General features: G+C 49.4%; 2 protein-coding genes across 6 annotated transcripts in view; one reads left to right on the plus strand and one right to left on the minus strand.

Annotated features, from left to right (window-relative positions):
• NPAS1 (neuronal PAS domain protein 1) overlaps positions 1–12,912 on the plus strand; it is a 115,485-nt gene extending 102,573 nt beyond the window's left edge. For all 5 annotated transcript variants that reach the window (XM_079985365.1, XM_079985366.1, XM_079985367.1 and 2 more), the window contains 5 exons: positions 320–516; positions 1,008–1,114; positions 4,077–4,224; positions 8,216–8,313; positions 9,907–12,912. In XM_079985365.1, coding sequence (XP_079841491.1) covers positions 320–516; positions 1,008–1,114; positions 4,077–4,224; positions 8,216–8,313; positions 9,907–11,105 — 1,749 coding nt within the window. In that variant the 3' untranslated portion in view covers positions 11,106–12,912. The remainder of the gene's footprint in view (positions 1–319; positions 517–1,007; positions 1,115–4,076; positions 4,225–8,215; positions 8,314–9,906) is intronic.
• A 2,211-nt stretch (positions 12,913–15,123) lies between these two features.
• On the minus strand, positions 15,124–25,046 carry TMEM160 (transmembrane protein 160). The gene is made up of 3 exons (XM_079985817.1): positions 24,807–25,046; positions 22,305–22,397; positions 15,124–15,977 (listed from the first exon to the last, which is right to left on the minus strand). The coding sequence occupies exons 1-3, from the start codon at positions 24,997–24,999 to the stop codon at positions 15,721–15,723; spliced, it is 543 nt and encodes a 180-aa protein (XP_079841943.1). The 5' UTR covers positions 25,000–25,046; the 3' UTR covers positions 15,124–15,720.
• Between the last annotated feature and the right edge of the window lie 518 nt (positions 25,047–25,564).

A 25,564-nucleotide genomic window follows, 5' to 3' on the forward strand; every position in this document is an offset into this window, starting at 1 on the left:
TGATGGGTAGGCAAACTAAGGCCCGGGGGCCAGATCCGACCCAATCGCCTTCTAAATCCAGTCTGGGAATCAGCATGTTTTTACATAAGTAGAATGTGCGCTTTTCTTTAAAATGCATCTCTGGGTTATTTGTGGGGCATAGGAATTCGTTCAGTCCCCCCCCCCCCAAAAAAAAATAGTCCGGCCCCCCACAAGGTCTGAGGGACAGTGGACTGGCCCCCTGCTGAAAAAGTTTGCTGACCCCTGATGATGATAAGGTTTTCCTGTCCATGCCCCCTCCCTCAAACCCTCTTCTCCTGCTCTCCCTCGCCCCCTGCAGGTGATCCACGTCACGGGTCGCCTCCGGCCCCGGCTGCCATCCTTCTCCCATGCCCACTCCCTGCTGGGCCGCGTGATGGGGCTGGTGGCGCTGGCCCACACCCTGCCCCCTTCCACGCTCAGCGAGGTGCGCATCGAGTGCCACATGTTTGTCTTCCGGGTCAACATGGACTTGCAGATCGTGTACTGCGAGAGCAGGTGGGTTGCCAGGGCCCTCTGGACTGCTTTGTGCCATTCCCGGGGAACGCGGGCATCTGTTGGCAGAGACGGCTGAAAAAGTCACAGCGCCCGAGTGAGTTGGAAATCGAAGTTATGCACACAGCACTTCAAAGGATGGTGGCTTTCTGTTGTCTTTATTTCTCTGCCCGTCTTGGTTTCTGCTATTGCCTCTAGATTTGCTGCCTCTGTCCCCCAGCCCCCCCCCCATATTGTATCTGAGCCAAAGTCCACATAATTGATCCTATATCCTCCCCCTGCCTCCTCCCCCTGCCCACGTTCCTTCTGTTGTTTCCCTCTGCCTGGTTTGGATTGTAAGCTCCTTGGGGCAGGGCTCTGTCACACCTCTTTCTTGTAAGGTGCTGCACGCACAGATGGCCCCGTAGGAATGAATGGATCTCCTGCTCAGCCCTTCTGTAATCTGCCTTCCTTTTTCCTCTTTCTTCCCCTGACAACCCCCCACCCCACCCCAGGATCAGCGATTATATGGACTTGACCCCCTCGGAGCTCGTGGGCAAAAGCTGCTACCGGTTCATTCACGGCGAGGATGTGGAGGGAATCCGGCAAAGTCACCTGGACTGTACGTTGGCTTCGTAATGGTGTTGACGGCGATAGGCTTTTTGCTTTAGAGCATCCCGTGCACGTTCCTGGGTTGTGCCAGAGCTCCCATCTAGTCCAGGGCATTTTCTCCAAGAGCTAGGATTCCTGGCACCCTTAGCAAACTACAGGTCCCAGGATTTGGGGCAGGGGAGTCCATGTACTTTAAATACAGGCAGTCTTTGGCAAGTCCACAAGCAGAAGCCAACTTTTTAGTAGTAGTAGTAGTAGTAGTAATAAAATTTATTTATACCCTGCCCTCCCTGGCCAGAGCCAGGCTCAGGGCGGCTAACACCAGTAAAAATCACAGTAAAAACATAATGGGGGGGGGGGAACCAATTTAAAATACAGGTTAAATTCCATTTAAAATGCAGCCTCATTTTAAAAGTAGCCCATAGATCAAAACCATAAGGGGAGGGAAACATAAGGGCCAGACTGAGTCCAAACCAAAAGCCAGGCGGAACAGCTCTGTCTTGCAGGCCCTGCGGAAAGATGTCAAGTCCCGCAGAGCCCTGGTCTCATGAGGCAAAGCGTTCCACCATGCCGGGGCCAGTACTGAAAAGGCCCTGGCCCTAGTTGAGACCAATCTAACCACCTTGCGACTTGGGACCTCCAAAGTGTTGTCATTTGTGGATCTTTCCCCTTGGATTCCCCAGGGACTGGAGACTTTGGCTGCTTTGGGAAACAGAGTCTTGGGCTAGACTGGCCTTTGGTCTGGTCAGCCAGGGCTCCACTTAGAATCATAGAGTTGGAAGGGACTGCATCTAACCCTCTGTAATGCAGGGATCTTTTGCCCAATGTGGGGCTCGAACCCGCAAGCCTCAGATTAAGAGTCTCATGCTCTATTGGCTGAGCTATGTATGTCATTCTAGAACATGGCTGGGCAGTCTATGGCCCTCCTGATGTTTGCTGGGATCATTGGGATCATTGATAAAACTTTATTCACATTAGCCAATGGCAGTGGCATAGCGTGGGTTGTCAGCACCCGGGGCAAGGCAAGTAATTTGCGCCCCCTAACCCGTGGATTTTAGTAGGGGCAGAGAGCTGCAAGTGCGAGCGCCTCCCCCAGATGTTGTGCCCGGTGCGGCCGGCCCCCCCCTGCACCCCCCATGCTACACCACTGGCCAATGGCCATAGCAACAATAAAACATTACAGTTTTCGCAGAAAGGGAAATTTGATATAAGAGCACAATTTAAAGTCCTGAATCAGCCGTCAGTTAGTGGCCCTTATTCTGATTGCCCCCGCTATGAACCTAGCAACCTTTGCTGTTATCTGCCCATTTTGATCTGATAGAAGAAAGGACATTGTGGCAGTGGTTGAGCGCCCTGGGATGGTTAGTACGAGTGGGGTGATGATCTCGTTCCTCAGGTCTTTGTAGAGAGCGCAAGACAGGAGGACGTGTGCCGCTGTTTCGGTGCTACCGTCTCCACAGGGGCAAAGGCGTTTCTCAGGCGGGATCTTTTGGAATCGACCCTCAAGTGCCGCAGATGGCAAAACATCTAGTCTTGCAAGTGTAAAAGCACGTCTGTATTTTGGGATAATACGTTTGTGCAGATATGGGGCCCAAGAATCAAAATGGAAAGGTGGAAAATGAACATACCAAGGGCAGAATTTCCTTATAGTGTCCAGGTTGTTCTGATGCTCGATATCTTTCAGACATTGACTAATTAGACTGTTTGCTTTAGTGGGGCCCATAGTGAGTAGGTGTTGTGGGGATAGGCCACAAGGGTGAAGTTTTTGATAGATGGTTTTAAGCCAGGCACTTTTATGGGAGTCTTGAAGAACTAAGGATAGTAAACCGGGGGTGGGTGGGGTGAGTTTAGGCAGAGCCAGAAGTTAAGAGTTCTTTGCCGAGTCCGTACTTCTACTGAAGAGAGACTTGTTTGCTGGACTACAGCTTCCATCGTCCCTTGCTGTTGGCCTTGCTGGCTGGGACTGATGGGTGTCAGAGTCTAGCATCACCTGGAGGGCGATGGGTCCCCCCCCCATTACAGACCAAAGGGGTCACTGTTTTGGCCAAAGCAATCTCTATAAGCCACCCTTGGCTTCTCCTGATCCGTTTTCAGTCAAGATTCCTGCCACGTAGGGGATTGGACTAGATGACCCTCGGGGGTCCCTTCCAACTCCACAGTTCTAAGATTCTTCTCCTACCCTGGCACCTCTTCAGTTCTGCTGCCTGTGAAAAGCAGATTGTTCAAGGACCAGTTTTATGCAGTCAGCAGAATCAAGCGGTAAAGCTCTTCCTGGACTATACTACCTTCCGACAAAGGGGGGAGGCTGTTGAATTTTTGATTGGCCCCCTCCATTAAAAAAAACAAAAAACCCTCCTTGCATTTAACAAATGTGTTGTGAAAGAGTGAAGAATTTCAGCCAAGCTCAAGAATCATAGAATCATAGAATCCTAGAGTTGGAAGAGACCACAAGGGCCATCGAGTCCAACCCCCTGCCAAGCAGGAAACACCATCAGAGCACTCCTGACATATGGTTGTCAAGCCTCTGCTTAAAGACCTCCAAAGAAGGAGACTCCACCACACTCCTTGGCAGCAAATTCCACTGTCGAACAGCTCTTACTGTCAGGAAGTTCTTCCTAATGTTTAGGTGGAATCTTTTTTCTTGTAGTTTGGAACCATTGCTCTGTGTCCGCTTCTCTGGAGCAGCAGAAAACAACCTTTCTCCCTCCTCTATGTGACATCCTTTTATATATTTGAACATGGCTATCATATCACCCCTTAACCTCCTCTTCTCCAGGCTAAACATGCCCAGGCTAAACAAGGCTTGCTTTCTACCCAGCTTGCAACCTTCCCTGGTGACCTGAAGTGGTACAGTCTGGGCAAGTCTTTGCCACTGTTCCTCAGCACTTTGGGGTAGACACAGTTCATGTTTTTCTTCTTAAAACTGTTGTTAATGGCTGTTGCCTCCCCTTCCTCCTCTCCTCCTCCTTTAGTGTTAAACAAGGGGCAGGTGGTGACCCAGTATTACCGCTGGCTGCAGAAGAACGGGGGCTTCGTGTGGGTCCAGTCGTGCGCCACCATCTCGGTCAACGTCAAGAACCCCACCGAGAAGAACATGGTCTGGGTGAACTACATCCTCAGGTGAGGCGTCCCGTCTTGATTTGTGCAAAGTTCAGAGCAAACGGGGGCATATTTTTTAACAGCTTGCCACCGCCGCAGAATTCCCAACACCAGGGGTTGCCATCAGCGCATCCCAGTCAAGGTTGAGGTTGAATCCTGACAAGACAGAAGTACTGTTTTTAGGGGACAGGAGGCGGGCGGGTGTGGAGGACTCCCTGTTCCTGAATGGGGTAACTGTGCCCCTGAAGGACCAGGTGCGCAGCCTGGGAGTCATTTTGGACTCACAGCTGTCCATGGAGGCGCATGTCAGTTCTGTGTCCAGGGCAGCTGTTTACCAGCTCCATCTGGTACACAGGCTGAGACCCTACCTGCCCGCAGACTGTCTCGCCAGAGTGGTGCATGCTTTGGTTATCTCCCGCTTGGACTGCTGCAATGCGCTCTACATGGGGCTACCTGGACATTATTTTTATTTTTTTAATATTTTGCTGGAAGCTGCTCAGAGTGGCTGGGGCGACCCAGTCAGTGCCAGGAGCTTGTCCTACTCTCGAGTAGGACCCTGGCAGAGACACATGTCTGACTGGCATGTTTTCTCCCTCCCGGTTGATCGTTTGGGAGCTTCAAAAGCTTTCTTCAGCCTGAACATCACAGCAACCGATGTTCAGTCACCGGCACACTTAGAGATCCGCAGAATCTTCGCAGCTTGCGTAACAGACCTCAGCAGCTCAGCATTTTGGCTAATCTACTTTATTTACATATAAACACACATGGAGCACTGCAACATGGCTCCCTCTCTCTCTAGCATCAGACAGCAAAGAGAAAAAACAAAGGACAATAGTCCCACTTCATGAAACACAGTAACACAAACCTGTCTGTCACTTCCCACTCTGTGGAGTCAAAACATATACCGTCATGTGAAAGACAACAATCCCATGACTGCAATCATGGAGCAGGAATTCTAACAGTCAGATGGGTGGCATATATATAATAAAAATATTTATTATTATTTATTTATCTTGCTCAAGCCCCCACCATCTCCCTCCCGAAAAACAACAACCCCAAAGCTGGCAGTGAGCATGTGTGCAAGTGGTTATTCTGCAAGAACGCAGGCTATTCTTGAAGCAGGCCTCCTCCCACCGCTGTGGCAAAAGTTAGGTACTCCGAGGGACCCTTAGAATCTCAGGAAGCTCTCTTACGCAGAGTAATGCCATTGGTCTATCAAGCTCAGTACAGAAACTGAGCACACTACGGAGTTTTTCAAATGGACATTGGATGTTCAGGGTGCCTGGCTGCCTTTTTAAATCTAGATTTTTCAAAGGTTCAGTCCCCGCCCCCTGAGGTCTCAAGTGGCAAAAGTTCATCAAGAGCTTCTACGACACTCAGCCCTTCAGATCCCGAGTCCTGTGTTGTTGTTTAGTCGTTTAGTCGTGTCCGACTCTTCGTGACCCCCTGGACCAGAGCATGCCAGGCACTCCTGTCTTCCACTGCCTCCCGCAGTTTGGTCAGACTCATGTTTGTAGCTTCGAGAACACTGTCCAACCATCTCGTCCTCTGTCGTCCCCTTCTCCTTGTGCCCTCCATCTTTCCCAACAGCAGGGTCTTTTCCAGGGAGTCTTCTCTTCTCATGAAGTGGCCAAAGTCTTGGAGCCGCAGCTTCAGGATCTGTCCTTCCAGTGAGCACTCAGGGCTGATTTCCTTCAGAATGGATAGGTTTTATCTTCTTGCAGTCCATGGGACTCTCAAGAGTCTCCTCCAGCACCAGAATTCAAAAGCATCAATTCTTCGGCGATCAGCCTTCTTTATAGTCCAGCTCTCACTTCCATACATCACTACTGGGAAAACCATGGCTTTAACTATACGGACCTCCCGAGTCCTGTACTGCTCCTCAAATCAAGACCACCCCAATCTCTGTTGCCCCAGGTGCAACATTTAAAATCTACTTAAGAACTACCAAATATTCTCTGCTGATGTCTTTTTTCTCCCTCTTCCCAGCCTGCCACACTTGCCCACCCTTCCAAACAGATAAAAGAGATCTGTGAATGGCTACTGCAGATGGTTATTAATGACTACTTTCCCCCTTTCCCTCCCGATAAAGCAAAGGGAAGCATTATTATGCTAATCCTGCAAGCAATTGCCGATGGTAATGTATGATTTGTAAGGGTGATTAGTATTTTAGTTAATTAGTGCTGTAATTAGAGGCTAATTAACTTTCTTGCAGCCTCCCTGCAAACTTGCTTGCTTCCCTCTCCGCTGCCACCGCCCTGCCAAAACCAACACCACTTTGCAAAGCGGGACAGGGCGGGATTGTTCATTGGACAGGACAGGGGAGGAAAAAATGGCCGGGCTGGAAGGCTCTGTGTTTGAGGAACAGCAAAGCAGTGTGTTGAGCTGAAACACACCATTTGTAAGTTGCAGGGAGGACAGTTTGGCGGTTTCAGGGAAGGAAAGCAGCTGAACTTAGCGCTGACCCCCAGATTTTGTCTCCTCAATTATATGGCGATAAAGCATCATTTGGAAAGACCCCTGGGAGCAGAGAATAGTGCCTGAGAGTAGCACAAGCATAGCAGCACAGAGGTTGGCGATGGGAAAAAGTGAGCAATGGTATCAGACATAAACTCTCTCTCACTCCCTAGAGCCCCAGATACGTTTGGACTGTCATATTCACTGGCCACGTCCCTCTTTATTTCACATGCCCCTGACATCCCAGATGGGTCCTGGGGCTCCAGAGAAGAACGACACTTGGGTTCTGAATCGCCTCCTTCCATTGCATCAGCTGCCCTTGCTTTGGGGGAAGGGACTCTTAACTTGAACTGGTTCCAGCTTTGCTGGCTTGACAATAAAACCCCCAACCCTGCTGTTTTTGGTATGTGTGCATGTAGGGTGCTTTTTGCAAAAACACACACACACCAAATCCACAAGGGAGAGTTTGTGATTTCAATCTGTCCTTGTTTGTTCTTGGACAATGAAGCGCCAATGGTCCCTCTGCTGTGGCGGCGGCTGTTCCGCTGATTCTAGCCTGCAGGTGGCTGGATGTGTCAGCTCTTATTCAAGTTGGCTTTCTTCAGTCCCCTTCTGGTTTGCAAGAGGGTGGGATGAGGGAGTTGCAGCGCTTATTTTAATCCCTGGCCTCTCAGCGTTGCCACATGGCTGCTAAGCAGGGAGACTGGATCTCTCTCTCTGTGTCTTGGCTTCCTTGCTGCCACCAAGCGGCTGCGCTTACGAGATCCAGCTTACGATCCTTTACGATGCCAAAGTCCCCAGCGCCATTTCAAAGGCCTCCTCTTGAGGGAGGAATGGTGCAGAGCAGTGCCCCAGAAGTGGAAATGGTAGAGAATGTGTACGTGAGAAAGAATTACATAGGAACTTCCTTTGCATCCTGGCACAAATTCTGCCACCGCTGGAGGTGTCCCACTCTGAAGTTCTTCATACTGCTTTCTGGCGATCCTCCAAGCTGTTGCGGGCGGAACGGAAAAACGGACCCTCGTTCGAAGCATCTCCTGGGCCCACCTTTGGCTTAACCCCAGCGAAACATCCGAAACCCCAGCATCACCTCTGAACCTCGCAAAGTGCCTTCCAGGGGAACGAGCCTCCCTTGGCAAGACGAAGTTATACAGTGGTGCCTCGCAAGACGAAATTAATCCCTTCCGTGGGCTCTTCGTATAGCGGTTTTTTCGTCTTGCGAAGCAAGCCCATTGACAGCTTAGCGGATTAGCGCTATTAGCGGTTTAGCGGCTTTTAGCGGATCAGCTGATAAGCGGCTTAGGGCTTAGGAAAAGGGGGGGGGAAAGGGAAAAAATCCCGCAGGAACTCGCAAGACATTTTCGTCTTGCGAAGCAAGCCCATAGGGAAATTCGTTTTGTGAAGCGCCTCCAAAACGGAAAACCCTTTCGTCTAGCGGGTTTTCCGTCTTGCGAGGCACCACTGTATCTTGAAGCTTTGGAACGATCCCCACATGTGCATTTCTTTAATCTTCTCCTTCCCTTTTTTCTCTTGTTTCACTTTTAACCCTTTCCAGCAAGCCGGAGTGTAAGAACACTGTGCTGGACATATTCCAGCTGCCTGGGATCCCTGCAAGACAGACGGAGGCCGTTGAGGTGGGGCCAGAATTCAAAGGTGAATAAAATGAAGCCTTGGACAGGGAGGGGAGGTTAGTTTGCTAAGCAGACGAGCTCTGTGCATTGCTAGCGGAAGAGATTTTGGCAAACAGGTGTGGGCTGTCTCTTTCAGCAGAGCTCTTAGGTACTTGCCTGCTAATAAAACATAGCAAACCTACTATTTCCCCTTTAAAAATCAATTTGCTATTTAACAGTGTGCTTTTTTTAAAGAGAGTCCTGGTGTAGGCGCTGCCTTCTCTCTCTTCTCAGCCCCTTGGTGAACTGCTGCAGGCAGGTGGTTTGTTTTGTTTCTCTGGCCCCAATTCAAGGTGCTGTTTTAAGCTTTCAGGGGCTTGGGACCCCGGGGGAACTGAAGGATTGCCTCCTTCTGTGTGTATCTGCCCTGCATGCTCCAGTCATCTTCTCACACCAGAGAGCCCTCAGCCCCATGAAGCACAGTGGGCACTACCTTTAAAGCCCTAAACAGCCTCGGTCCAGTATACCTGAAGGAGCGTCTCCACCCCCATCACTCTGCCCGGACACTGAGGTCCAGTGCCAAGGGCCTTCTGGTGGTTTCCTCACTGTGAGATGTGAGGTTGCAGGGAACCAGGCAGAGGGCCTTCTCGGTGGTGGCACCCGCCCTGTGGAACACCCTCCCACCAGATGTCAAAGAGAAAAACAACTACCTGGTTTTTAGAAGACATCTGAAGGCAGCCCTGTTTAGGGAAGCGTTTAATGTTTAATAGATTATTATATTTTAATATTCTGTTGGAAGCCGCCCAGATGGGCGGGGTATAAATAAATTATTATTATTATTATTATTATTATTATTATTATTATTATTATACCAAACTTCATCTGTCCCAAGGCGGTTCACAGCTTAAAAACAAAACGCATAATAAAAACAAGAACAAAATAAACCAATAACCACCCTCCCCCCCCCCCAACATATTTAAAAGGGTTTAGGATCTTAAGACAGCCCAAGGCATGGCTTAGTGCGACCTTCAAGCTGAAAAAGATTCTCCACCCTGCAGCTTGGTGGCTCACCACATCACCCAGATGTGGGCACTGCACTGTTATAAGTGGCCAGTGAAAACGTGACTGTTTAGAAAGACTCTCTGCTGATTCACCTTTAATGTCCCAGTTTCAGGGGATGTTTTGTATATTGTTATGGCCTTAAGATTTTTGATGGGGATTGCTGCATTTATTGTTATTATTATTATTATTATTATTAGTCACCTTTAGTTCCTTTGAAAATACATAAAGGGATAAATGAAATTACGGGGAGAATGTGCAACCTTATTGAGTAGGTTTCCCCCCTCTCCAAGGCGGAAATTCTGCCATGCTGGCTTTTGAGTTCCTGCTGTGCCCAAATCCACTTCAAGGCTTCCCCGTGTTGCTTTGCCCTGTGGTGGTGATTATTAGCTGCGCTGCTGGCAGGAAGCTGCTCTGAAGCGAGGTCTAAAGTCTCCCCCAGGTCTTCTGCGGATAGAAATTTTGCTTGGCAAAATAAATCTGCCCAACTCCTGGCCGTGGGAAGATGCTTAGCTCCCTGCTGCCTTGCTCAGTTGATTCCCCCCCCCCCTGTCTCCCCACCTGATTTCCCTTTCAGAGAGCAGCCTTGCCAAAGAGAGCAGCCAAGGGAGAAAGCTTTACTCCCCCAGCAAACCCGGCTCCCTAGCCGAGGCCTATCCCCGGAGCGCGGCAGAGGCCGGTCCCCGGTGCCGCCTGGCAGAGACCGATTCCAGCGGCCCAGAAACGAGCTACCGGGAGGAGGAACTGTCAGACGGAGGCGCCGGGAGCGACACCGAGGGACCGCCCAGCAAGCGCATCAAGCTGGAGTTCCAGCCAGAGAGCCCCTCGCGGGAGGCAAAGGAGGCCAGCTCCGAGGAGTCGGACAGTGGCAGCGAATCTGAGCTGGGCCTCCCTCCACAGCAGAGGGCGCTCCTGGCCAGGAAAGCCAACGGCTGCAAGGCCGAGGGGCGGAGGAGCGCAGGGCCCGGCCGCCCAGAGTTTGCCTCCGTCATCCAGACTCAGAAGAGCTCCGTTCTGAAAGCCGCCCCAGCACTTAGCATTAAATCTGAACAGCCCCCCGGTGCCAAGGCAGCCCTCTGGAACTGTCCTGCCGCCCACAAGGGCAGCCCTTACACTGTGAACAAAGCACTTAGCTTAGAGAAGCCCTCTCTGCGGCCGGCCTCTTCTCACCTGTATGTCTCCATCCCGGACTCTGTGCTCACTCCGCCTGAGATGGAGAGCGGCGCCCCCAAAGGGCCTTTCGGCACCTCTCCCCGGACCGTCCCGGCTGCCTCTTCGGCGGACACTCTCTCGCCCCCGCTCTCGGGCTCCCCGTGCGAGGAGAGGGCCACGTCCACGCCCTTCACGCCGCTCCTCTACCCCGCCGACATGGAGGTGCTGCAGCGGTTCCACGCGGGCAACGTGGTTGTGCCACTGGTGCACCAGCTGGGCGGCCCGCATGCCAGCACATCCGGCTCGCAGGGCCTTTACGCCACCAGCACCATCCGGTACGCCCCTGCCGACATGACCCTCGGCATGCAAAGCAACGTGCTGCCACCTTCCCACTCCATCAACCTCATGGACATCGGCGGGGCCGAGGCCAAGACGCCCCGGGAACTTATGTACCACCACCTGCAGCGGCTGAACATGGTCGCGCCCTTCGGGAATTCGGCCGGCTTGGCCCAGATTTCGGGGGGAGCCTTTGCCGCGACGGACTCCTTGTTTTCCACGCTGCCCTTCTCGATGGCAGGCAGCGGGGTCCACGGTGCCTCGGCTTTGGAACGCAAGGAGGACTGAGCCCATGGCCAAACTCTGTGCCGGGCAGAGCCATCAGTTAAAGGTCCTGTGTGCCCCTTTTAGAGGAAAGCTCGGTGCCAACTTCCCTGCTGCTGGGGGAAGAAATCTCTGTTCTCTAACAAATCCCTGCGTGTCTCATCTTTTCATAGCACCCCTTTCTAAACCTCTGGCAAATTAATAGCGTGACCATCTCCTCAGCAGTCTTGTGTTCCACTCTTGCTCCTTGCCTGGCCACCCAGATGCTGCTGTTTGAAACTGCTGTTCTGGTTGCGGAACGAATTCAGGAGTTAGCCCAGTGCAAATGCAGAGTTCGGGAGTTTAACCCAGGGCAAAGTCGGTGCAACTTTCCTGGGAAAGATGAAAGAGGTATCCTACATTCGTTCTTGTCTGTCTTCCTGCTGCTAGAAGTTGACTTCCTTCCTCCACCATGTTTGCTGGGGACCTTGGGGTGGGTTTTTTTTCTATGTATGGGGGTTATGTTTAGGCCTTGCAGGTTTATCTGTTGAGAGGACCACCTGGCTGCTAGCCAAGGCGAGTGTAACTCGAAGAAACCTGCACACGAAGAGCAGGCTGTCACCACCCCCGACTCAGTCCCCCAATGTGATTACATCAGTGTTACCACTTTTGCTTCTGTTCTGTCCACACTGCACTATCCCTTACAGCACAGCAATTGCTCAAAAGTCCGGCTCTGAATTATAAACAAGAAATCCAGGTGTGGCAAGTATATCTGAGTGAATCAACCCTTTGGGCACTCCTCTTATCTCATATAGCCGCACCTTCGTCATGCTTTCCCCTTCTGCAAATAATGGATTAATAGCTTATATGTTTTCTGTGTGCTCAGATCAAAGGGGAAAGAGATTACTAAAGCTGTCTTAACTGCCCTGTTGCCAAGGGTTCTGCCACCAGCTTAACAGTCTTAAGTGAAATGTGGGTGCCAACAGGTGACGGCTAATTTCCCAGCGGTTCAAACTTCTGAAAGTGAAGGAAGATGCAGTGTGGATAAACCAATAATTGAGCATGGACAGTTCTAAACAGTTAACAGGGTGCTGATTCTGCTCTTCTAATTACCAGGTGTTCAGACTTCTCATCCGCTCATTTGTCTACCAGTGGCTGTTGTAGCAAAATGGAAATTCTGTGTGCAGAGGCAGTCTACCAGAGTGACAGATTTGGGGTGGGGTAGATTGGGAGAACCATCACCACCATGCCGTTCCTAGAAGGTTCTGCCTGGCCACTCTTGGGAGGTGGGGGTAGGGGAAATGGTGGACAAGATGCACCTCTTTGATGGTCCAATCCTGCAAGGTTGCTTGTTCCTCTCATCACTGTGCAAACACAGCTATTGCTTTGATCCTATACTCAGTAGAAAAAAAACTTCCACCATTGAGACCCCTTGGGACATGAAAAGGACCTTGTTCCATCCAGAGCCCAAAATGCAGGCCAGAAAAGGGATGGAAACAGGTAGGTCGTCATCGTATGTGATGACAGCACTTAAAAAGGTTAAAAAAATGTTACGCCATAACTTTTAGCACTTATTCAGAATAAAGACTACTTGTACAGTTCAGTGGGAAAGGGGGGGGGACCCACAGCGAGACAGTAGCACTTGGATGATGTGGTATTTTTCTGTGTAACTCATCGCTAAAGATCTGTGTGTGCGCGCGCGTTTTTTTCTTTTATTAACCTACGGTTCTCGTTGGATAGATGAATGTAGTTTCCACTGTTCACTTGTTCTTGACATTTTGCTGCTTCTTTTGGCGATCTGGGTTTTCAGAGAAAATGAAAATAAATGGGACTCTGTTCCTGCCTAAAAAGATTTCAGTAGGCGCAACCATTTTTCCTGGCAGGCTTAAGAGCAGTAAGATCTTGTCGTAATAATGCCTGTGTGTATCCTCATTTTGAGTTACTTAACAAAAGGACCCCCCCCACACACACACACCAAAGAGAAATACAAACATATTTGAAAGTACTTGGAATAACAATGTGATGATTTTTTTAGGGCACACACCAGCCTGAACACGCATGATTCCTCTGCAGTCTGGTCTCCCCTGAAATGTTTGTTATTTGGATCAAAAATTCCAAAGTGTGTTTTCTCAAATTTGCTAGTGACAGGATAGCTCAGTTGGTAGAGCATGAGACTCTTGATCTCAGGGTCGCAGGTTCGAGCCCCACTTTGGGCAAAAAGATTCCTGCATTGCAGGGGGAGTTGGACTAGATGACTCTCGTGATCCCTTCCAATTTTACAGTTCTGTGATTCTGCGATAAAAGCAGAAGTGGTTGCCAAGTGCCATCAAGGACAGGTGTGAAATCCAAAGCAGCCTTGGCAAATTGTGAGCAATTACCTGAAACGAAAGGAAATTCGGCGCTGCTAAAGCACAAGGAAGGGTCTCAATGCCATCGAGAAAAGTGACTGCCTTCCTCGTTGCCAGCTCAAACATTCAAATAGGACAAGAGCTACTGGGCACAGGGTCACGTAAGTATATAAGGTGAAACGTGACAGAGCTGGATAGGTAAGAAATTTTCCTCCCACATAATACTAGGAGTTGGGACCATCCGGTGAAGCTGAATGTTGGAAGGCTCAAGAAAGGACTTCTTCACAGCACATAAACTATGAAAGCAGTTTCCCCCAGAGGTAGTGACGGCCACCTACTTGGATGGCTTTAAAAGAGACTTTTTAGCAATTCACGGGGGATAAGGCTGCCAGTGCCTGTTAGCCACAAGAGCTCTGTTGTTGGAGGCAGGGTGCTTCAGAGTTGCTGGGACACACAAATGGGGGAAGTGCCGTTGTGCTCAGGTCTGCTTCATTTTCCACAGGCATCTGGTTGTCCCCAGGGAGAACAGGCTGTAGACTAGATGGGCCTTTGGCTTGATCCAACATGGTTTTTCTTATGTACCCAGAGGGGGAATGAAGTCAAATCACAGCCTTTCCCATCTACGTCAGCTGCATGCTGTGCATCCACGTCTGGAGGGAAGAGCTCTCATCTTCCCTATTATAAGTGCATGACAAAGCCCCTGCCCGTAGGAGCAACACAGCTCAAATGAGGCTCAACAGTGGGAAGGCCTGCAAACACACAGACAGCTCTACTCAGAGCTGCCTCTTGGGTTCGTGGGTGCCCTAGAAACATTGCTCCAAGCGAGGCTTGGGGGTAGTTCTAGCTTCTCTCAGTGCTCCAGAATGTCTTTCCAGGACATGCCGGGAAGTATTAACTGGTGGCTTGTAGACGCAGCTGCCTGGCATTGTGGGGGGGGGGGGGTGGCGAGGGCAGGCATTTGTGGTGGTGGTGGCCCCTGGCAGCTTCAATGAGCTACAATGTGAAGAGTAGGATTGTGCCAACCTTTATAGCAGGGATGCAAGGGAACTTCTGGGTTCCATGCCTCGAGGGTCCCACCTTATCTCAAGAACCACCCTCACACCTTGATGTGAAAAGTGTGGGAAGCTATGAAGGGAGAAGACTGCCTTAGGTGCCAGCTGGCAGAATCGATGAAATCGCTTTTGAACGTACCCTGTTTTCCCGAAAATAAGACAGTGTCTTATATTAATTTTTGCTCCCAAAGATGCGCTAGGTCTTATTTTCAGGGGATGTCTTATTTTTCCATGAAGAAGAATATGGTACACATTTATTGTCTAATTGTGAGTCAGCCAGACTCCGTCAGGGCAGAGCAAGCAAGAGGAGACCTTGCACTACCTGAACAGCTCCGGCTGTGCTGCAGCCAATCAGTGAGCTGCACGGCGGCACCTGCCGCTACGGTCCAGAGGCGTCAGACACCTTACGGTAGCTTTGGGGGCCTTATATTCTGGGGAGGCCTTATGTTCGGGGGAGCTCTTATTTTGGGGGGGGGGTGCCTTATATTACAGCGAGAGGCAAAACTGCAAGTAGGTCCTATTTTCGGGGGATGTCTTACTTTCGGGAAACAGGGTAGAAGTTAGTCTGCCCAGCTAAAACCAAGAGTTGCGTGCCCAGCTGCTATCAGAGGAAAGAGCGTGAGCAGTTTTTTGTCACCAGGTTTAGAAAAAAAAAGTAGGAGGTTTGGTTTTGGTGTCTTTAATACAAATGTCAACTGATTTGGACAGGTGGAGCAAAGAAGGCATGGGCCAGTGGCAGAAGAGATACACCTGATATGTGAGGAGCAGGAGGATTGGGGAGTATAAGCAACACTGGAAAAGCAGGGCCAGGCTTTACAGGAGATGCCAAGAGAGCAGGGCATTTTTTACAATATCTTTAGCTGATAAATATCAGCTGGCATATCAATTAACTGGTTGAAGCGGGGGGGCGGGGGGCGGAGCAGAGCAAGACCAACTTCAACAGAATGCTTACGTGCCAGAGATCCCAGTTCAGCAAGAGTGCGTGCTGCTGGCTCAGCAGAGTGTCCTCTGAACAATTCCCTTCTTTGTCGTTGCCGGTGACCTGATTTTTGCTACTGTCACTTTCCCAGAGCCCATCTGGAAAACCTGAAATAAATACAAAGCAGCCAACACATCCGCTTGTCTCTTGTTTGCAAGGAAGCCGCCTCTCCTTGCCCTTCGGCCCAAAAGGCAGAAGGATTCAAACATGCCGGGTGGGGTGGCCTTAAAAGCTGCAGTCCACAGAACATAATTGCGTGTCTGCACAAGCCAACTGGGCCTTCACTTATCCGACTTCCCGTCCTCCTTTTTCTTGTCCTGGCACTTGTCATTGGGGTCGTCCTGAATGATCTCCACCTCCAAGCGCCCAATGTAGAGGGAGATGGCGCACAGCCAGAACAGTGCCACAGTGGTGACTGCGGCACAGTTCAGGAGAGCCGTGGAAAAGGACAGCATCATGGTGCGACGGAGGAGGAAGAGGCTGACGAGGTAGGAGGCGCTGCCGTACGAGACGCAGATTCCACCCAGGATGAAGAAACCTGCAAGGAGATACAAAAGTCAGCATTGGGCAGTACTAAGCAGTGAATATGCCTGTCTATACAACTCAACAGCCTTCTACTAAAACAAAAAAAAACCCCTATGTGTGTCTGGATGGGCTTATACTGGAGGGGAGAAATCCCTTATTAATTCTTATGTACAGTGGTACCTCGGGTTAAGAACTTAATTCGTTCAGGAGGTCGATTCTTAACCTGAAGCTGTTCTTAACCTGAGGTACCACTTTAGCTAATGGGGCCTCCTGCTGCCGCCATGCGATTTCTGTTCTCATCCTGAAGCTAGGTTCTTAACCCGAGGTACTATTTATGGGTTAGCAGAGTCTGTAACCCAAGGTTACCACTGTATTCTTTATAAATTCAGACTTTCAAGCTGACATTAAAAAGTAACATGAAATTTTATTAGACCAACTAAGTTTGAGCTAGGAGCACACATGCCTTCAAGACGAGCCAAGCTCTTCATGGGCTGAAAAAACAAACCATTGGTGAAAAGTTCTACATGACTCTAAAGCCTGCATAGGTCTCTTTTAATCTTGCCTACCTCCTGTCTCTGAATTAATATGGTTACCCATCCCTACTGAGTTTCCCTATTCACCAGAAGTGGCACAGGCTCAGAAAAGAAAGTATTTAATCTGTTCCTCCAAATCTGGAGGTTATTTGATACACAAAGAGGCCCACTCCAAGTCTCCTGCTGTAGTGGTGGAGGGCAAGATCCCACTGGGACAGGGAATCTGATGTGAAACGCCTGGGGAGGTGAAAGGGATTCAGTTGGAATGTTTGACATGCACACTGTCTTGCAGAGGTAAGTTCCTATTTCCAGCATGATAAACCCAAAAGAGAAACCATGTGTACTCCACTGGCTCCTCAAAGATAAAAACTTGACCAGAATTATTCCTCACCAACACCCCTTCATACCTGTACAACTATGTCATTTCTCAAAACCACAAATGCCGTTTATAAACCAGGAACACCAACACAACTAATTGTAGCTCAGTTACAAGTATGAGGATCCACTGCCCCACTGTGGCATAAATGAGAAACACTGTTTTGGAATCAGTTGACAGATTGAAGACTCAGCAGTGACTAAATCCTTTTCAGGCAGCCCTCAATATCCCAACAATACAGTGGTACCTCAGGTTAAGTACTATTTTTTGCTCTATAAGACTCACTTTTTCCCTCCTAAAAAGTAAGGGGAAATGTGTGCGTCTTATGGAGTGAATGCAGGCTGTGCAGCTATCCCAGAAGCCAGAACAGCAAGAGGGATTGCTGCTTTCACTGCGCAGCGATCCCTCTTGCTGTTCTGGCTTCTGAGGTTCAGAATATATTTTTTCTTGTTTTCCTCCTCCAAAAACTAGGTGCATCTTGTGGTCTGGTGCGTCTTATAGAGCAAAAAATACGGTACTTAATCCGGAGATCCATTCTTAACCTGAAACTGTTCTTAACCTGAAGCACCACTTTAGCTAATGGGGCCTCCTGCTGCTGCCACACCGCTGGAGCACAATTTCTGTTCTCATCCTGAAGCAAAGTTCTTAACCTGAAGCACTATTTCTGGGTTAGCGGAGTCTGTAACCTGAAGCGTATGTAACCTGAAGCGTATGTAACACGAGGTACCACTGTATTGACTTTGCTGTGGAACTGCTACTCTCTCTCCCACCCACTACACATATATATCGTGTCTGTGAGAGTGGGATTTTTACCAAAGCTGGTGCAATTCAAGAGGATGCTGTACCTAAAACTGTGGTCTTGCGCGCCTAGCTTCTGCATTGCATATGGAGGAGGATACATTAAAACAAACTTGTCCATAGTTGCAGATTGCCCCCTTCACTGTGCAGCCACAGGGATTGCTGGACACATGACAGTATTTACTCTTCTTGCCTTCTCACAGAGCCCACCCAGCAACCTCCTTCTCCTGACTGCATTGAGGTGAAAGAGGTGACAATACTGTAACGAAACCCGGTATCTGGAGAAAAGCCAATTAACAAAATGCAGCTTATCCGCAGAACTATGGCTTGTTTTTAGGAAAAGCTATTTACATTTGGAAGATGATGGAATTATGCAAGCTCATAGGTCACTGCAATCTGCATAATTATCAGCGTGCTGAACTTCCTTTAAAATGGGGAAGGAGAGGCGAGGGAGGGAGAACCACTTTAAGGGGCCAAGTGTATGTTCTGGTGCCCTTGTTCCTCTGGGGAAAGGAACAAGTGCTACTCCTTGCAACATCAGCCTTAAGTGCTGGCCTGGCTGCAAGTGCTCGTGTGCTTGGGGGGGGGCAAGTAAATGGGGAAAGAATTGAGATATTGTTACCCAGTTGGGTAGGTGGACATACAAAAATGGAGCGAAGAGGACAGAGAAGCACCTGCTGGCACAGCTTGGTGCTTAGGGAGCTGAAGGCCAGGGGGGCAGCATCTCACAAAGGACTTCTGCTGGGCCCTGTAATGTAGATTTCCTATAAGCAAGCAAGAATGCAGTTCAGAGCAGGGAAACCTGTGGCCTCCAGGTGGTGTTGGGCTCCAGTCCTCATCAGCTCATCAGCTAGTGTGGTGACTGGGACCACATAACACATAACAGGACCACATAACACCGGTCCTGAGAGATCTGCATTGGCTCCCAGTACGTTTCTGAGCACAATTCAAAGTGTTGGTTCTGACCTTTAAAGCCCTAAACGGCCTCGGTCCAGTATACCTGAAGGAGTGTCTCCACCCCCATTGTTTAGCCCGGACAATGAGATCCAGCGCCGAAGGCGTTCTGGTGGTTCCCTCACTGCGAGAAGTGAGGTTACAGGGAACTAGACAGAGGGCCTTCTCGGTAGTGGCGCCCTCCCTGTGGAACACCCTCCCATCATATGTCAAAGCGATAAACAACTACCTGACATTCAGAAGACATCTTAAGGCAGCACTGTTCAGGGAAGTTTTCAATATTTAATGCTGTATTGTTTTTAACACTTGATTGGGAGCCAACCAAGAGTGCCTGGGGAAATTCGGCCAGATGGGCGGGTATAAATAATAAATTATCATCATCAATGGTCAACTGTTATAGTCATAGTCCAGCAACGTTGGAAGGGCAACAACAGGTTACCCAGTCCTGATGCGGTCAAACCCTGCCTCCTCTTGTCTCCTTCCCTGCTTTATTTCACAGACTTCGGGGCACATCAATTTCAGCTTTCCTTTTTATTCAGGCTTAAAGAGTTCAAGTCGTCCATTTCATAGAACAAACCCTCTGCTTCTCCTTCCTCTCTGCACACCTGCTACCCCTTCCTGGGCATTCCATGTGGGCAAATGGAATACACCTGCAACTCGGTGGATCCTCAGCCTCTAACTGCCACTGCTGGCCTTGAGCTTTTAAAGTCGGCTACTGCTCCCCACCAAGCTTTTTCCTAGGGACAAGCAAACTGCCCAAGGTCGCTGAAACAGTCCCTGTCTGACTTTCAAGGCTGTAGAATCGCTTGCTCTTCTGGGTGCCGTTTACAGAAGATGACATCACAAGAGCTATTAGTGTCTGAAATGTCAATTGAGACTTATTAAGGTTCCTCTTGTCTTTTGACTCACTTATTCAGAGAAGCTCTTTCTGGCTCTAACCATCAATTAGCTCTTCCAAATGTTGGAAGAATGACAGCCCCAGTCGTAGACAGTACAGTGTCTACAGACAAATGTTGCACAAGGTGCATCTCAAGTAGGTTCCCCCTTGGACAACACAGCTCTCCGTAAGTCATTTGCTACACGGCAACAGCCCTAGAAGAACAACCCGCTCTTTTCCGGTTTGCAAAGTCTTCTCAATACAGTCACTTTAAAGCCATTTTGACTCCCCACCTGCAGCAGGGCAAATAAACAGGTCTGTTTTGCAAATGGGCAAAACAGGCTGTGATGCTAGTGCCCACTTCCTGTGCTCCAGAGTTACAGCTGCGGTGTGTCGCCAGCGATATACCAGGACGTTGAAAAAAGCTGTGTTGGCCCCAGCTGGCAGGATGCCGGGTGAAACTGCTGCAGCTCTTTGTGGGATCTGAGGCGCTTTCACCCCGGTGCCTCGCGGGCTGTGGCAGGTGGGGGGCTCTGTAAAATAGCTTGACAGCAGCACGCTTCTCAGCCATGCAGTTTAAAGAAGCGGAGGAAGGAACAAGCTGAAAGGGCACCCCACCGATTCAGCTTGATTCTCCCTATGTCGGGGCAGAGTGCGATGGTGGTTTCACCAGCGGTATATTGTTGGTGAAGCTGTCACAGCTTGAGTCCCTCTGCCTCTAGCTCCCAGCTAGTTTGTTTCTCCCTCAGCATGCTGGGGGCAAAGGCACTCGAGTGATACAGTGGGATGCAGTGATACAGTGGTACTTCAGGTTAAGTACTTAATTCGTTCCGGAGGTCCGTACTTAACCTGAAACTGTTCTTAACCTAAAGCACCACTTTAGCTAATGGGGCCTGCTGCTGCTGCCGTGCTGCTGGAGCACGATTTCTGTTCTCAACCTGAAGCAAAGTACTTAACTCGAGGTAATATTTCTGGGTTAGCGGAGTCTGTAACCTGAAGTGTATGTAACCTGAGGTACCACTGTAGTTTCACCAGCAATATACTGCTGAGTGAAGCTATCATTGCGGCCTGCCCCCATATACTGGTCCTGGGCAATATATTGATATATCACCCAGGTCTACTCTCCTGCTACGTATGCAAACTATACAGCTTGTGGTTGCATCCTTTCTCTGAAGAGCAGAGGGGCAGAAGACCAGAGGCTAGGTACCTTCTATTTCATCAGCTGTATTGGAAGGGCTTGACCAAGTCTCAGAAAATGACCCATGGGGACCCACCCTTAGTGTTAGAGCCAGTGTGGTGTAGTGGTTAAGAGCGGTAGACTCATAATCTGGTGAATCGGGTTCATGTCTCCGCTCCTCCACATGCAGCTGCTGGGTGACCTTGGGCTAGTCACACTTCTCTGAAGTCTCTCAGCCCCACTCACCTCACAGAGTGTTTGTTGTGGGGCAGGACAGGAAGGGAAAGGAGAATGTTAGCCGCTTTGAGACTCCTTAAAAGTAAAGGTAAAGGGACCCTGGACCATTAGGTCCAGTCGTGACCGACTCTGAGGTTGCAGCGCTCATCTCGGTTTATTGGCCAAGGGAGCCGGCGTACAGCTTCCGAGCAGCGCACGGAAATGCTATTTACCTTCCCGCGGGAGCAGTACCTATTTATCTACTTGCACTTTGACATGCTTTCGAACTGCTAGGTTGACAGGAGCAGGGACCAAACAACAGGAGCTCACCCCGTCGCGGGGATTCGAACCGCCAACCTTCTGATCGGCAAGTCCTAGGCTCTGTGGTTTAACCCACAGTGCCACCCACGTAGGGTAGTGATAAAGCGGGATATCAAATCCAAACTCTTCTTCTTAATTATCCTTACCACGGCCCTGAAAGGCAGGCCTGTAATTTATTCTCATATTACCAGTGATCAGTGTTAGAAACTCAGATATATAATCGCCAAATGGCACTTTAAACCTGGGCTGTGGTCACCATAACGGAATATCAAGGTTATGTGTCCCCCCCCCCACTCCATGGTATGATGATATTATTCTTATTCTGATTCTTATACCACTTTATATTTTAAAGAACAAATCTCCAAGCAGTTTACAACACATTAAAACATCAAATAAAACAACGCAAAATAAAATGAATTCAAGCTACAAGGGAAATATTTCAGATCCTTCTCTCCGTGACATTTTGCTTTCCTCGGTGGCCAACCTGGCATCCACAAATCTCCACGTGGTCCCAAATGGACCCAGGCTAGTCATAAAATGTGCCTGGCTAATTTTGAACACTGCCAGTGATGTTTAAAAATTGAATTGAATTAGAAAAGTGTCCTGTGCAAATTGGGGAAATTTTCCGATACCCTTGACTGGAGAGTGATGTAATTCAGCATATATCACCTGTATTTAGTAAACAAGGCTAAAAGCGTTCAAACCGTCAAGCTTGCCTAATACTGTGGTTACAGTGGGCATCCGTTTGTTGTTACTAACCATCCTATGAATCAACATTTTTTCCGCTCCACATCACTGCACACTGCAGATGAGGCAACTGTATGGCCTGTATGAACCCACGATGCAAGTTTCTGATCCAAAGGATAAATGAATCAGAGCCATGTAAGCTGACTTTGTGGCTTCTCACTTCTCCCTAAGGAAAGGGCGTTGGCCTGTTGACACAGGTAACCCCTTCTATGATTGTTATCCTCTTAGAAGAATGATGCCAACAACATTTTGATGGAATGATTCCTTTATCCATGGCAGCAAACTAAGATCTGCCAATATCCTGTCACCCCACCCTGAGTATCGACTTGCTTGTTACCTACCATAAGCTGCTTCGCGCCCCATGTCGCTCTGAACGTAAGAAATCACTCCAACACCAGTAGCCAGCAAGCCATTCCGAAACCAGGAGAGGAAACCTGGTGAGAAAGGAGGAAGGGAATAAGAACCATCTCTGTGTTTAAGCAGACATGGTTTCTATCATGGTTTCTGTTAATAAACATAACTGTCACAGTACTTTACAGAACTGGTTGTTACAAGGATTAACTAAGACAATACAGTGGTACCTTGGTTGCTGAACTCAATCTGTTCTGGAAGTCCATTTGACTTCCAAAACGTTCACAAACCATGGCACGGCTTCTGGTTGGCCCAGAAACAATGCCAACAGCCGAAACAGACATTTGGCTTCCAAAAAACATTTCGCAAACCAGAACACATACTTCTGGGTTTGCAGCATTCAGGAGCCGACTTGTTTGGGAGCCAAGCCATTCAGGAACCAAGGTACCACTGTATTCATGAAGCGTTCTGAACACTCAAAAACAGATAGAAAAGTGCTGCTGTTGTTTCAGTTCTGAATATCTTTAAGTGTTCTTAGCTGTTAATGTTTTAGATGGTTTTATGTTATGTTATGTTTTTATGTTATTCTTCATGATACTGTTTGTAAGGATGACTTGAGACCATTGTGCCACAGCTTGCCTGGCTCCTCCCTCTCTGCCCACTGAGAGGGAAAAGGGAAGGAGGAGCAGGCAGTTTGGTGGGCAACTGGCGGCCCAACTGCAAGCAACTGTGGGAGCAAGGTGGGTTGAAAGGCAGTGGAAACAGCCATGGTGATTTAATGAGCATTCACGCTTCACATTATTCTCTTGGAGAGAATTGGTTTTATTATAGAATTTTTATTGGTATGTTAGAATATTACTTAAACCACTCTGAAAGGTCTGGCTGAAAAGTGGCATATAAACATCTTAAATACATGAAAGAATGCAAGATTAAAGGTAAAGGTAAAGGTACCCCTGACCATTAGGTCCAGTCATGACCGACTCTGGGGTTGTGGCGCTCATCTCGCTTTATTGGCCAAGGGAGCCAGTGTACAGCTTCCGGGTCATGTGGCCAGCATGACTAAGCCGCTTCTGGCGAAGCAGAGCAGCACACAGAAACGCCGTTTACCTTCCCGCCAAAGTGGTACCTATTTATCTACTTGCACTTTGGCATGCTTTCGAACTGCTAGGTAGGCAGGAGCAGGGACCAAGCAACGGGAGCTCACCCTGTCGTGGGGATTCGAACCGCCAACCTTCTGATTGGCAACTCCTAGGCTCTGTGGTTTAACCCACAGCACCACCCATGTACCAATGCAAGATTACAGCATCAACAAAATCTGAAGCAGCAGCTAGAAACAGCATAATGATAAAAGTACTTAAAGACCCTGAACAATACTGTAATGAAGTCTTAGCTAAGGGGCAGGCAAAGAAACAAACCACCAAACAGGTGCCAGTGGAACAGGTGCCAGTGGAAGGCCCCAGGTTCAGTCCTGAGACCTACAGTTAAAAGGGTGAAGAAGCAGGTGGTGCAGAGAGATCCCTTGGCGAGGTGCCATTCAAGAAAACTGACCATCCAGAGCTAGAACAGCCTGGTCTAAGCCAGGAAAAGGCACTTTCTGTATACTGAAAGGGTAAGGGTTGGTGGGAGTTACAGTCCTACAATCTCTGAAAGACCACAGGTTCTGCATCCCTGTTCTAAATCGTGTTCCACATAAGAGGATCTTTGATATTTAGTTAAAATCACTAGGAAATGCTTCAATTGACTGTTTTGCCTAGTACTGTACATAAAATCAGTCACGAACTCTGCTGATATAAAGCTATGTTTCTCTTCACAAATGATGTCTGACTAAAGAAGATAATGCAGACCTCCAGGTGTTGTTCCAACTACAACTCCCATCAGCGCTGACCATGCTGTCCATGCTGGCTAAGTCTATAAGCAGACCTCAACGTCCAGTGTAATTGTGTTTTGGGTTTTTTTGTGTGTGTTTTTTTGGGGGGTGTTTCTGATCCCTTCCAACTCTGCGTTATGCACCACCTACCCCAGGCATAGGCAAACTCCAGGTGTTTGGGACTACAGTTCCCATCACCTCTAGCTAACAGGTTCAGTAGTCAGGGATGATGGGAATTGTAGTCCCAAATATCTGGAGGGCCGGAGTTTGCCTATGCCTGACCTACCCTGAAGATGAGCTCTGTCGAACTCTTAACCTTGCACATTGATAAAGGTACTGCCTAATAGCATATATATATAATATTGTTGGGGGATATTGAAGTTAAACATGCAATGTAAAATATCTAAAATATGGAGTTAATTTTAAAAGCGGGATCCTAAGAGGTGACCCTTGGCCCACATTAAGCCTCCCTGTTCCCGCCCTGGAACGTCTTTATCCGTCTACTTCCTGCAACAGACCTTAAGCCCCGCCCCTCCAGAAGCCCCGCCCACGTCGGCCTTCCGCAGGCCCCACCCCCTCCCTGCGCGCGCCTCAGCCCCCTCTCCGCCCGCCGCCCTTCCCTCACCGGTCTCGTGAGCTTTCCTGAGGAGCCAGGCGTCTGCCTTGTCCAGCTCCGAGACGACGGGAGGTCCCGGGCCCCGCCCAGAGCTGGGCCTCGCCGCCCTCCCTTTCCACGGCCAGGCCTCTCCCCTCAACAGGCCGCCGGCCCCTCTCGCCCGCGCCATGGCCCGGCTCCACCAGCCCCCGCTCAGCGCCATGGCGGCGGCCTCGGGAAAGGCTCAAGACTAAAGAGCCGGTGTGCGGAGAGACCGCCCCTGTCAGGCACGGAAGGCGGGGCTGGTGCTGATAGGCCGCGTGGGCTGCCGCTCCTCGGCAGCGCCGCCCCTCCGCCGGGAGATTTCGAGAGGGATTGGCCGAGGCGCATGTCGTTGTGAAGTGAGGCGGGTACGTTGCTTATCAGGATAGGTCCTTCGTGACCCATCGGGTATTCTACGGGGTACCTTCATCCTTCTGATTGGTCTCCCGAGAGCATTCTGGGAGATGCAATCGCTTTCCTCAGCTCTGGGCTGCCCCGTTGCATGCTGGGGATTGTAGTCTCTACCTCAGGAGAGCCAAGTACTGTACACACAGAGAGAAAAGCGGTTGAGTGACAGAAAACGTCTGCAAAGTTCCAGATTTAGGACCATTTAGGACCGAGGAAAGCTTCGCTTGTGTGACTGACGTGCGGAAGGAAGGAAGAAGATGTTTTAATTTCAAAGCTCCGCTCAATTTGCCATAGGAAAATATGAACAGTGGGCTAAGAGTTCAGGCCTGTCATAAACT

The sequence above is a fragment of the Podarcis cretensis genome (assembly GCF_951804945.1).
Source record: "Podarcis cretensis genome assembly, chromosome: 8".
Classification (NCBI taxonomy): domain Eukaryota; kingdom Metazoa; phylum Chordata; class Lepidosauria; order Squamata; family Lacertidae; genus Podarcis; species Podarcis cretensis.